This window comes from Gymnoscopelus microlampas, assembly GCF_963454915.1.
Source record: "Gymnoscopelus microlampas genome assembly, chromosome: 9".
Taxonomy (NCBI): domain Eukaryota; kingdom Metazoa; phylum Chordata; class Actinopteri; order Myctophiformes; family Myctophidae; genus Gymnoscopelus; species Gymnoscopelus microlampas.
Genome location: NC_139946.1, coordinates 41,796,599 through 41,810,584, shown reverse-complemented (window position 1 = coordinate 41,810,584; position 13,986 = coordinate 41,796,599). Strand labels below are relative to the sequence as shown.

The 13,986-nt window shown below is 41.2% G+C and overlaps 1 protein-coding gene across 6 annotated transcripts in view; it reads left to right on the top strand.

Moving 5' to 3' along the window:
- Nucleotides 1-13,986, top strand: part of mcf2l2 (MCF.2 cell line derived transforming sequence-like 2) — a gene marked incomplete at its 3' end in the record, with an annotated part of 124,357 nt that overhangs the window by 24,954 nt on the left and 85,417 nt on the right. For 5 of the 6 annotated variants that reach the window (XM_084067837.1, XM_084067839.1, XM_084067841.1 and 2 more), the window contains exons 2-6: nucleotides 2,880-2,963; nucleotides 7,623-7,737; nucleotides 9,836-9,926; nucleotides 10,716-10,835; nucleotides 13,668-13,784. In XM_084067837.1, the coding sequence (XP_083923963.1) occupies nucleotides 2,880-2,963; nucleotides 7,623-7,737; nucleotides 9,836-9,926; nucleotides 10,716-10,835; nucleotides 13,668-13,784 (527 nt within the window). The remainder of the gene's footprint in view (nucleotides 1-2,879; nucleotides 2,964-7,622; nucleotides 7,738-9,835; nucleotides 9,927-10,715; nucleotides 10,836-13,667; nucleotides 13,785-13,986) is intronic. The other variant, XM_084067838.1, reaches the window with a different exon arrangement.

Here is a 13,986-nt window from a genome sequence, read left to right as displayed (position 1 = left end):
AGGGTTTAAGCGCGATCAAGGCGAAACACCAAAGAAAGAGGGAGTCCCATCAGATCATACCCCTAAGCTCATCTGCAATCCGAGACCATATAGAGGCCCATCACATAGTCGATAATTCTAGATATACTGTCTGGTAATGTGAGAGCCCATTGATGGAAAAGCAATGACGCAGTTGATGGGAAATTGTTTACCTGTGTGGGGATGGGAGAAATGATTTTAGTTTTCATGGTATTATTATTGCACTGTGTGTCACGTGTTCTAAAAGGCTGTTTCAGAGGCCTTTCCTTTCCCAGGCCTAGGCAGTGCTTCATGGCGGAAACAGGGCTATATTGTGATGGTTTCTGTGTCAATAATATCCTTGATAAGGCAGAGCAGACTCAGCAAGACTGGTCCTTGACAAAGGCAGTATTAAATAGTACCTCTGTATTCTGGTTTTCTATCAGTAGTTTGGTCTTTCTCTCTCTCTCTCTCTCTCTCTCTCTCTCTCTCTTCCGGTACTGTATCTCTATTCCTACTCCTCTTATCTCTCTTCCCAACACTTCTCTCTTTACTCTTGCCACGTGGTTTCTATCTCTTTTTTTTCTGTCTTTTCTCTTTCACTCTCCCTCTGTCTTTTTCTATTTCTGCCCTAGCTGCCACCCCCAGCAGGGCATCTTGTTCCTTGATAATGAAGTGTATAGTCTGTGTTAATGGCCGTCTTTATTCTCAGACAAAGAGGGAGGATTGTTCACTGGTTACAGCTCCAGGGGCCATATTGACCCAATAATCATTAATGCAGGGTAGGGCTTATTGAACACACACAAAACATGTCTTGGTCTAGTTGCCTATATGTCAAAGCCTGTTAGAAAAGGGCAAAGAATAGATTACAGTCCATGACTGGTCCCACTGTACATGCCAGTGTTTCCTCAATGACATTGCCTCCATGACGTGGAAACTGCATTCAGACCACATTACACTAAAGCTCTTTATTTCTGTAACACTGCTATGGGAAGTCTTTCGGTGCTCGTTGGACTTTTAAGCCTGATTTAGGGCACGGTCACACATTACAGCATGATGTCAGAAACAGACGCGTCCCGTTCACTTACATTCTCTATAGGAGCGAAGGGGTGGAACTTCCTGTTACGGCGGTGGAGACAAAGATCCTTAATTTAGGAACGCCATACCATGCTTCGCCAATACGTAGGCGAACAGAAACTTCATAATGAAATGGTACACAAATGGTCTCCCTGCCCCCCATGCCCTCATCTTCCCCACCCCATTCACTACATTGAAATTAAGAAACTCACGACTAGTCACTTCTGGTCTCCTTAAGGGGCGGGCACCCATAGATATAGAAACCTAGATACCTCATTAGCCTCTGTAGTTTGTTGGAGCGACCTGTTTCGTATGGTGGCCGCCATATTTCCGGGGGGCACGGGCACTGGCCAATCACAGCGTGTTGACTACTGGCCAATCACAGCGCGTCTTTTCCAGGACTTGTCAGAATCTTGTTGTCCCGCCCCCACCTGCCTCTGATTGGCCTACTGAACACCCCCTTCTGTAACGCACGCGGAAATGTCCAGTTGCCGCCCCGGAAGCGGAAGCGCGCCCGCCATACAGACGCTTCACAGCCAGAGGAGGCGTCTACCTGTATATGTCTATGCGGGCACCTACGTCACACAGATACAGGAAGCCAAGTGAAGATGGCCAGCCTTAATTGCTTTCCTATTGTTTGTCTTTGGTGGAGTTCAACATTGCTGAACTTTGACCGGGCATCAACCAATAGGAAAGAGGTGGTTGACACCACTTAGCTGGCTTTTCGCTTGTACAACATGGGTAATTGACACATTCGACACCTTGGCATGCGTTGGTACTCAACTAGTACTCCCATATGGACACAAACTGTATGTGTGACCGTGTCTTCGTTGTGCGACGGGGGTCGCGTGCCAAAAACAGCAGATGTACAAGCTCACAATGCATTGCGATTAAGCATTGGTCCAACAAACTATTTTGGCTTCCACTTTGACTATTCGAGCAGCATAAGTAAAAAATGTAGTTTTCAAGGAGCAATACTCTGATACAATGCAAGAAAGTGGTTTATGCTGACTCGGGTGCTTGGGCTTTCTAACAGCACGACAGCGAAGTAGAAACCTACAAGACCCTTTTCACAGCATACATTTTGATGGGTATTCACAGCTGAAGGTAATAACTTGAATTGTGGGTGTTTGATTTATGTGTTTCTGTGTGCCAGCGTGGACAGCTCCTGTACGGTTAACTTTATGCTGACACACAGAAACACCTAAATGAAACACACCCACAATTAACCTTATTACAGTACCTCCAGCTGCAGTGTGTTTACCTGTCAAAATGGCTGCTGTGTACAGGGTCCTTACCCATAATGCTTTTATTGATGTTCCTTTCATGGTGTGAACAGCATGTTTCTTTAGTCTTTGTTCAGTGTGTGGAAAGTCATTGTCATCATTTGTACTTTGGTGAAACATTGACTCTTTGAACATTGGGTTCTCTGGTTTTCTGAAAATGTATAGTTTGTGTGCCTCACATCTTGAGGCATCGATCCAGCACAGTAAAACCCATCATGTTAATTGAATGCTAAAGGGTGTGATGCCTCATCACTGTTCTATTTTCCACTATCAGAGTTAATTAACACAGTATTTTACTGTGCAGTTATGAGCCTAGCTGATCTCTGTCTTTTATTTTTGTCTGTATGTTTTCTCTTGGTTCAATCAGTCTATATACATCTAGCCAGGCTCTTTTCTTGTGTTACGCCTCAAAGTGGATTATGCAGCAGGACACGAGTAACCTGTTGTGTCCATCTGTGTGGCGTGCCTCTCAGACTGTGTGTGCCTGTGTCTAAGTGTTCTCTTTGTCTCCTGTCTTAGATGAGATTATGCAGCAGGAGATCAGGCCCCTGCTGGCTGTCGACATCATAGAGCAACTGCATCGCCAGTTTGCCATGCTCTCAGGTACGTAAACAAACAGCCCAATCTTCCCTGTGCAAGCTCTGTTCTCCACATTAATGTCATGGCACATATTGTATAACAATAACCAGTTTTAGTGTTGATGTTAAACACACTCTTCCAATCTCAATATCATTTTCATATCTGAGTATTATTTCACCAGAACAGTTTTATACCTTGCATTCAAGTGTGTCTCTACATAGATTTTTTCCCCCATGCAAAATACAGATTGACACTTTTTAATAGTTAATATCTGAAAGATGACCATACCATACCAACTGGGACTCCAGTCAACAAAGTATTTAGGCCGGGTATAAATATTGTGGTTAAAGGTATTGACCACTAGAAGAGGCAACGTCTACCTAAAGTTTAACCAAGACTTTTATGAGGTGGTGCTCTGTATTTTTATTTATTTTTAAAATATATTGTTGGGGATTTTTCTGACTTTTATTTATAGTTTGTAGTAGAGATGGACAGGAAACAGGGGGAGAGAGATGGGGAGAGACATGCAACAAAGACCGTCGGGAACAGGCCTCGAACTCGCGGTGTGCTGTCAGGCTACTTATGAGCCTAGGTGCTCGGACCGCAAGGGCAGTGGTCCGGGCCTGCTCTGTATTTCATGACTGCAATCGAGGAACGGATATGAGCAACACGGCTCTTCGTTTTTTGTATTAATACTTGCGTCACTTAAGAGATATCAAACAATGATGTGACGTACTGTAGATAAGCTAGTGAGGAAATGTGTAATTGTTTAAGACAGTTCCCCACTTGACACTAGAACTTAACTCAGACGTGTGTCTGTGTGTGTGTGTGTGTGTGTGTGTGCGTGCGTGCGTGCATGTGTGTGCACACACATCTACCTTATTGGGTGCATTAATCATGAATGTGTTATCATCATGATGTAATTTATTAACAAATGAGGTGTTTCCTGGCAGACTGGCAGATATTGAATCCCTGGGATTATCTTCCCACGTGTGTCACCTCACGGCTGGGTTTTTACCCTGACATCAAATTGAAATTTAAACAGGATGTGTTATTGTTCAGTTGAACAATAATATCACAATAACTGTTTTGTTGCAAGTGTTGCTCGTAAACCAGCAGTGCTGTCCGTAACTCCGTATCTGGAGTTACAGCATGAAATATGAATATGAATGCATTATTGTATGACTCATCTGATGTCAGCCAGTGAGGAGGTATTGGTAATAAATTGTGATGTGAATATTGAGGTCCAAATGAAAATATCCGCTTGTCAGATCAAATTCAACCAAAATTGTATATACTGTTTTTATTTTATTTTCTAATAAGAAAATAAGAAAAAATGTCTAATAAAAAAATATTATTTAAGACTGGCTTTTCTTCACTTGGTAGTTGGTAGTATGAAAATGCCAGTGGCATGCAGACAGTCCTGCAGAGTCCCTTCCGCTGTTCCAGATGTGTTGTGGCAGCGTGGCATGCTATATGGCAGCGGTGGTGTCATTCTTCAGGGATTCCTGTCATTCCGTTCTTCCAGTGTTTTAAACCACAGAGAATCTGACCTCTCTCACACTGGGCACCCCAGAAAATCCATGTCTCAGCAAGGCTGGCCTCTAAAAGTTAAAGTTATGCAAGTTTTACTGTGGGGGAACAAAAACTTGTGCGCTTGCTGTTGCATGAGGGTGACACGTTATCCTTACTGGGATGTGGGTCTGTATCAGCCTGGATATTTTGGTATTTTTTTCCTTCATACATCATAAAGCCTGATGTGCAGAAAAAAACATATCTACAACAGTGCTGATTTCGTCGACTAAAACTATGACGAAAAATGTTCATCGACTACCTTTTTTCACTGACGAAAACTAAATAAAAACTAAGCTATGACGACTAAAACTAATACATTGACAATTTCGTCAACAAATAAAAGCTAGACTAAAAAGCTAGGGAGGGACTATAGAGAAGAGATCCAGTAGAACTAAAAGACAAGTAATTTTATCTTTGGTTGCGCTCGGGGGTTGCGCTCTGAAAATAGCAGATCTACAAGCTCACAACGCATCGCGTTGCAACACGTTGTGAGCTTGTAGATCGGCTATTTTCAGCATGCAACCAAGTTTGAAATCAGCCATTACGACGCCATCAAGGCACCGCCACAATACATTTTAGTCGACTAAATCAACTGTAGATTTGAAAAGTTTTAGACTAAAACTAAATAAAAACATTCTGTCAAAATCAACACTGATCTACAAGCTGTTATTTTCAGCATGCGACACCGTCATACAATTGATTGATTAAATACTTTATTAACATGCTTATTAACAGTACAGGTCATACAGTCAAAGGTTTTGCTTCCACCAGGGCCTTGTTTGTTGTTAAAGTCTCACTATCTATTTTGGACCACCTCCTTAAGGCCCCCGCATGGTACCAAATGAGGTGATCACCCTATCACCTTTTAGGTGATAGGGTGATTTGATACTAGGCGCTCATTTGATACTAGGCGATCACCCTCTCACCTAAAAGGTGAGAGGGTGATCACCTCATTTGGTAGCATGCAGGGGCCAACTGCTATTATTGGCTGGTCCTTATCAAATGTGAGAGCTTTCATAGACTTTTACGGAGAATTTAATTTGGCCAAGATTAAGTAAGAATAAGATTATTATTTTTTACCTACCTTTTACATAGGTACTTGTACGTATGTTTATTACACACAGTCTTCATATTGTTCCAGTGATGTCAGTCTAATGCACCAGCTCTACATGGTGGGATTAGAGTCACATTACAAGTGTGACATATGGACCACTCACCTTGTTCTGACATGTGATAGGTCAATATGACATACAGCATGCTTCAAGGCCCTGCTGAGTCCTAGCCAAGCTTTATGACACATATGTGGGACCATACAACATGTCCCAGCCCCCCTCCTCTCACTGCAGATATAGATTTTCTGCCTACAGTTAGAAGCCTGTGAGACGGGAGGTTGGATAGAGGCAGCATACTGTCGTGACTCGTGTAAATCCTCAGTGTTCATTTAGCATGTGTACACTGAGTGTACATACATGTATGTAAATACGTATGTAATATATAATAAAATGTAAATTAACGCTGAGGATACATTTGTACTGAGTTACACATGGATAAATTAACTGTGTGTGTGTGTGTGTGTGTGTGTGTGTGTGTGTGTGTGTGTGTGTGTGTGTGTGTGTGTGTGTGTGTGTGTGTGTGTGTGCGTGCGTGCGTGCGTGTGCGCGTGTGTGTGTGAGAGATGAGGAGGCGTACACAAATTATAATAGAAGTTTCTTTTTGCTTTTCAAGTGCTTTTATTTTATTCAGAAATATTTATTAAAGGATCCCCATTAGAGACCCCATGAATGAGCCTCTAGTTTTCCTGGGGTCCTAAACAAAGCAAATACAAATGTACGACTAAGAAATACTGACTGAGACAGACAGATGCTAAGTACAGTGAACCCTTAAACAGGGCCCTCAAGTCAGCCATCTAGTCTATCACCAAAATAAGTGGAGAAAGGTGGAGAATTATATATATATATATATATATATATATATATATATATATATATATATATTCAAGTAGTGAAAATAGCCATGTTGTGAGCTTGTAGATCTTTTGTGTGACACTCTTGTGTGAAGAAGTAGGGCATTCATTTACGGGAAAAAAAAAGTTTTGATTTATTTAGGCTATTTTGTTATGTGTGCGTGGTATTTGATCGAGGAAACATAAACCATTTGTACCCTCTCAGAGTTATGGTGGTCCGTGGTCTAATGCAGTGGGGAACGGGGACCCCCAGGCCAGGGCCCTATATACAGTACATCAGCTATTTTCAAAGAAATCTTGAATATTGTTGAACTTTTTAACACCACAAATCATGTATGGGGTCTTTTTAACACCACAAATCATGTATGGGGTCCTTGGCTACAAAATATTTTCAGATGGGGGTCCGCGACCAAATACACCTTAATTTAGGTGGTCCTTGACATGAAAAGGTTTGAGAACCACTGTATTAGCTAGTAACGTCAAAACTTCCTCTGAAACATGTGTATATTTAACTCAAGGCTGCCATCTAGTGGATATTTTTGGGAAGAAGAGTATAGCAAATTTCTAAGAGGCATATTCACATCAATTGTTTGAAACTATTTTGTATGTGACAGAGAAATGAACACTGGGCTTGTCATTAGGCAAGATTAGCATCATATATAGTTTTGTATTATATAAAGTAGGTGTGGGTTAAGTCATGTGGTTTAATTCAACCAATATTCTGTAGATCTTTATAACCCAGATGATAACCTACAGTAATAGGGCTGTAGTAGTTGATTGAACGAATTTATTTAATCGTGGAATGAAATAATAGTTTCTTTGGGGGATCGATTAATCAATTAAGTGAAAAAGTAATTGATAGAATAATCTCTCAGAAAATAGACAATAGTTACAGCCTTACAACCAAACCATTTTTATCTAACATGTCTGTTGTCCAGATGAAACTTTGAAAAAAAGTGAAACTAGATGTGATAAAATTATTCTAAAAAAATGGATTGCAGATTCTCTATACCAATCCTGTAGATATCTTGCACACTCTCAATCTACCATCCGACAAAAATATTAAGAATGACACTTTTGAAAAAGAGCGGCACATTTCAAGGATTGTAGACATAAGTGAACAGTATACCCTCTGTGTGTTGCAGGAGGGCGAGGAAAGGATGGCGCCCCGATCATCACCTTTCCTGAGTATTCTGGCTTCAGCGACCTGCCCGATGAGGACTTCATTAACGTGGTCACCTACCTGACCAGCATCCCGAGGTACACACACACACACACACACACACACACACACACACACACACACACACACACACACACACACACACACACACACACACACACAGACACAGACACAGACACAGACACACACACACTTGAAATATGTATTTATGTCCACATAAAAAAACAAAAGCACAACTATGCCTTGTACAGCGGACATAAACACAGACAATAGGAAAACAGCCAGTTACAAAGTAAAGAACATTGTTACAATACACACTTGGTTGGCATACTTGTCAGACACAGCAGACATCAATCATGGATAAAGGAAACAACGCCTCCTCCAAATTGAGCGGCTTCCTATAATAGCTGATACTGAGCAGTACCTTGCTACAGTAACTGTTTGGCCCTCCTTTTGGAGAGGCTGGCCATTTGAAGGCCCCTCACAACCAACTTGTGCCCTAGGCTACCAAAGATAAAAAACCAAAAGTTTACATCTGTAGCCAGCTAGCTGTGAGATGGTCTGCTTTAGCAGATGATATTTTAGTCTTTGGTTAGAAAGGCTTCCTCTAAGCTTAAATCAAAAGTACAGCCAACGAGAATGAACACCTCCCCATGGTTTTCATTAACAACAATGACATCAGGGGTGTTAGCTGAAATGTTAAAGAGCACAGAATCATCATTACACAGGCTAAACCTGCTCGGCATACTTATATAGCATGATGGAGGACCTGCAAATGGAAGAGATATCTTTTTATATCTCAGCTTTTATTGCTCAGTCCATTGTTGCCGCTGCCTTTGTTGTTGTGCCCATAGGAGGCGACCTCGGGCATTAGTCAGTGGAAGTTGGTGTTCCGTTCCACACACAGTCATAGTTGCTCTGACAGAGATACTGAGGTCAGATGTAAAATCCTCTGAGACAGCCACAACTTCATAGTTTGACCCTGCCCACTCAAAGGTCACTTCAGCCCAGCAGCACAGATCATTTAAGTCTGGCCAGTCTGACCACACAGAAGCCGGGTGAGCGACTGTCCAGCTTTCCACAGTGGGCCTGTATGAGCACACACAGGCCCACTGCCACGTATGCACTTGGGTGTGCATACACGTGTCCGAATAGCATTTTTATCTCCACTACTACGCATATATATCTAATAACTGTCTTGCTGTGTTTTTTTGTTTATATATATATATGTTTATATATATTACAGCTACGCTAGCTGTAATATAGATGTTCTGGGTTCCATTACCTTGATGGACTCGTTTCCAACAAGCCTGTAAACCACTTGGGAACAGCGGGGGTCGGGGAACAGGTTAACACTTTACCTAAGAACACATTACATGAAAATTTGACTTTATAGTATTAAAAGTAACACATTATTGGGTATTATGTGAAATGACGCATCACTTTCAGTAACTCTTTTTATTTATAGTTCATGCACACTCATGCAATTATGCAGTAATGCAGTTATATCTATCATTTGCTATTTAGACTTTTCTTCAAAATATATACTGCACCAATAGAGGGTGCTGTTTGTGTTTCATCATAACATTGAATAGTAGTATTCTTCCCTGTTACATTTAACCTACCCTTGTCGATTTAACATTATGCCTTGTCTTTTCATGATTAATCTGAGGGTGTTTTGTGAAAGTAATGCAAACGTAATATAATAATATGGTCAAGGCAGATGGCAGCCCACCCTAGTGTCTGGTTCTTCTGCCTGAGTTTTTCACTTGCCACGGTTACATAAATGATTGCTCAGGGTGGGGTGAACAACATTGGGTCTCTACTCTAGCCTATATTTAAAGTGTCTTGAGACAACTTGTTGTGATTCAGCACTGTAATACAATTGGATTGAATTCATATTAATTAATATATATAACATACTTTATTACTTTAATTGAAAGTATACAGTAAAATCCTCAGTGTTAATGTATAACCAGCGACATTACAAATAAAGCCCTTTCAGGTTCATGTAGTTTAAATTGTACACTCTCACAGTTAAATTACTACTGAGGAAATTTATGATGTAATAACTAATGCAGTATGTAGTGTATACTACATTTTGAAAACCTCCCCAACATCGTGCACACACACAGAATAGTACATGGAATAATGTCCACTTTCTCATTTCTCTAGCCTTGATGCAGCCAGCATTGGTTTCGTCATTATCATCGACCGACGGAAGGACAAATGGAGCTCAGTGAAGGCCTCTCTCACCAGAATAGCTGTAAGTACTGCAGGCAAGCCATTTGCTCCTAGCATTACAGCCCCTATGCAAATAAAGCCAGCATCCTGGTTTATAGCCAAAGGGGACATCAATCTGTCTGTGTAAAAACAAGTACACTATTGACAGATGGGGAACTGGTTAACTGACCAAATAAATCAGTGACAGTCTAGATGGAAGAAACTGGTTCCAACGTGCCTTAGAGTTTTAAACAATATCGAACAACAACGGCTGTATTATCTACCCTGGGCTTTTAATATTGGGTGTCAACAGGACTCCAGTAACAAAGCCACTACATCTGGCTGCTAAAGAACAAATCTATATTATTGGATCTCACATGTTTTCTATTAAATTAATTATTTATTCTCACTTCCCATTCAATCACACAGGCTTATTAGACAAAATGTTGTTTTTGGACAATTATTAAGTGTTACAGTCAGTCTGGTGTGCATTAAAGAGCCTTGAGAAGGATTTGGTACAGTAACAAACTTTGAACATCCATTTATTCTGAGAAATCTGACATCCTATTTTTATCATTCCTGTTACGTTTGGTTGTAAGGATAAAAATTGTACTTAGGTGTTTATAACACTAGAGGGCAGTACAAGTGAACGTAATAGTAGTACAGAATGATCCTGAAATAGTCATTTTAAATGCCAGTCTGAACAATGGTCCCACTCAGTGTAATGTAATTATGAACTATGCCCAGTGAGTGTAATGATGTAATTTGTGGCGATGCCCATGGCAAAGACTTGTACTGTATGTTAAAATCCTGTGTGTGTGCGTGTGCCCAGGGGGCGTTCCCAGGAAACCTGCAGTTGGTGCTGGTTCTGAGGCCTTCCAGGTTCTTCCAGAGGGCAATAGCTGACATTGGCATAAAGCTCCACAGAGACGACTTTAAAATGAAGGTACCGGTAAGCATGCTTCAGTACCAAACATGAAACCACACCTCTCGTCTACAGCTGTGTTTGCATGAAAACATCATTCCGTCTGTCTTTTTTTAATAAAAGTCAAGTTCCATGACCATAAGTGTCAATATATTAATGTGAGGTGTTTGTTTGGTCCTATGATGATTGTGGTTTTCATCGTGATTGCCCTACAACAACAATAAACTGTTTTCTTCATTTATCACTCATTAACTACCAGTTTGTGAGAGATCTATCGGCCATATCCAAGGCATAGTTATACATTCTTAACCAACTATTAACAAACATTTAACAAGCCATTAGTAACTCATTAACTAACAGCTTGTGAATGATCTATTAACTAGTTATAACAGATAGTTATTCTAAAGTGTCACGGTAGATCTACAAGCTCACTACGCGTCGCGCCACATACATTGCCCTCTATTATACATTTTTAAGTATAAAAGAGTGCTAAGCAGCTTGTTAAATGCTACATGCCATTGTGTAAACGATCCCAATATTCCCCTTCCCTTGCCTGATGTTTTTTTTGCAAGCTCACTGTTGTAACAGAACCTCTAAGGCCTATGAGTGGAATTCCGCTTCCACGTTCTGAGAAGGTGGCGTGGTTCCATGTATTGTCTATGGAGAGAAGCAGGGGTGTTCCTAGGATCTTGAGAGATTAGGGGATTAGCCTGCGACATTAAGGCAGTAGTTCTCAAACGTTTTCATGTCAAGGACCCCCAAATTGATATGTATTTGGCCACGGACCCCCATATGAAAAGGTAACTTTTGTGCCAGGGACCCCCAGAAAAACACAAAAAAAGTAAATGATTCAAAATGTTCCAAACATTGTCGATATTTTTCAAATATATTCGCAGCACGACACGAAGTGACGCACTGTAAGCTTGTAGATCTGCTATTTTTGAATAGCCAAATGGATAAAGTGGTTAAAATGATTGTGATACCATGTTAACTACTTTTTCTGGGGACCCCCTGGAAGCCACCCAAAGACCCCTGGGGGACCCCACTTTGTTTGATATTATCGTTTAAACTTTTTTAATCTTTTGAAATGTATGTAAATATTTTTTATGTAGGAAACGAAAACAACGGGATATTTACTCGCGACCAATGAAAATTGGTCCGTGACCCCAAACACAGGGTCCTGACCCACTGTTTGGTGTAAATGATCTCTGTATGACATGACAGAGTCACGTGCCTTGTGGTTCACAACCTCAGTGTTAAAACGGAACGTCTAACGCCGTCTAACGCCGTCTAACGCCTGTTCCCTGTGGACACAGACCATCTGCTGCATGCTGTGTAAAACCACGCCTTTTAGGGGAAATTGGAGAGTGAAAAAGTCTCTCATCACTTCTCCATTTTCAGTCCTTGTGTGTTCATGTATATTGTGTCCTTGTGTGTATAATGTATATTGTGTCCTTGTGTGTACATGTATAGTGTGTGTGTGTGCATGCATGTATTTGCCGTCTGCTGTGACAGATGCTGTTACACCAGATGGCAAGGTTGAAGTCGGTTCATTTTCTGTCAAATCAATGGATTTGATTTTTGTTTTTGTTATAATACCTGACATCCAAAATATATATTTTTTCTCTTTCCCTGGTGTCTACCTTTCGGAGCTAAAGTACTTGGCATAGTTCACAAACCGTGATGCCAAAAATGTCATGAACTGGCTCACATCATGACAAAAAGGGAGACGACACACAGGATTAAACTAAACGTTATTTGAAACAAAAAAAAAACAGGAACTGTGCATAAAATATGAGATGTGAACAGTCAGTGGTATCAGTAGTGTAAAGTGTATATGGCTGTGTGAATATGTATTGTATATGCGATTGCAAAGCAACTGAACTGAAACCAAACAAAACCAAGCAATGTTGCCTGTGTATAGGAGAGAGGTAGTATGGCCTTGGCCAGCCTGATTGTATACCCAAGGGAATGATTGGGACCAGGTGTGTCTTATCCCCAAGACGCATCCCAGCAGGCTGGCCCTCTCCTCCTACACAGGAATAGAGAAAAACAATTAGAATCAAACCAACACACATAACCCATGGGATGGGTTATCAGGATTACTGAGGACCCAGTTAAAAGGGAAGGAAAAATAAAAAAAATGTGTTGATATTCCTGTCATACTAGACAATCTAGGCTAATTTGCACTGTAGTGTAACTGGTATGTTAAACTGAAATGCTGAGCAGGTACTTTCATAGCAACACTATCAACTGCCCCATGGTGTGAGCTTGTACATATGCTATTTTTGCAGAATGTTGACCTTTTTCCCCCCTAAATGTTCACATTTTATGACATGCCCAGAGTAGGGAACACTAGGGTTCATGTGGTTTGCATTTTCACCGTTATGGACATGCAGTGTACTGTAGTGTTAGGTGCAGTGAGTGGGAGGGGTTGCTCCCGGGATAACAGGATTTTCTTATTAGCCTCCAGAAGGATTTAACAAAGCATCTATTATAGCAGTGGTCAAGGTCCATTATTTATTCTGCATTTGAGCCACGGACCACCATTTGATGAGATTTAGCCTTTCAGACCCAAAACTTAGAATATTTTGTTATCGTCGGATACGCTCTCAAGAGTTAAAGATCTATAAGGGGTCCATTTGGTTACCAACTCCATCATTTAGCTGGGGACCACCTGGAACCCCCTCAAGGACCACTGGTGGTCCCCGGACCACTGGTTGATAACCACTGTATTATAGGAGTTGGCCACTCGAAAATCCCAAACATATTCCCATTGAAATCCACCCTCCAGCCTAGATAATTTCCCAATGGATAGTTGCTACAGATCCTGTGTGTTTTTGTTTAATATGTCTTCAGATTGTGATGCTGAACTCGTTATCAGACCTGCACGGCTACGTGGATAAAGGCCAGCTGACCTGTGAGCTGGGAGGAAACCTGGAGTACTGCCATAGTCAGTGGATACACCACCGAACTGTGAGTAGCAGGGTGTGGGCCATGTTTTTAACATCTTTTTGGGGACCAATGAGCATATTGATATTACTATGTGCAGGGCCAACACGTGAATCTGCCTGTTACAGTGCCACCATGAGACTGATTTGAAAAATGTCGGGTGGCATTTCTTCCTTGGCCTAGTGGGGATGTGCGTACAAAGTTTCACGGAAATCGGAGGCTGCGT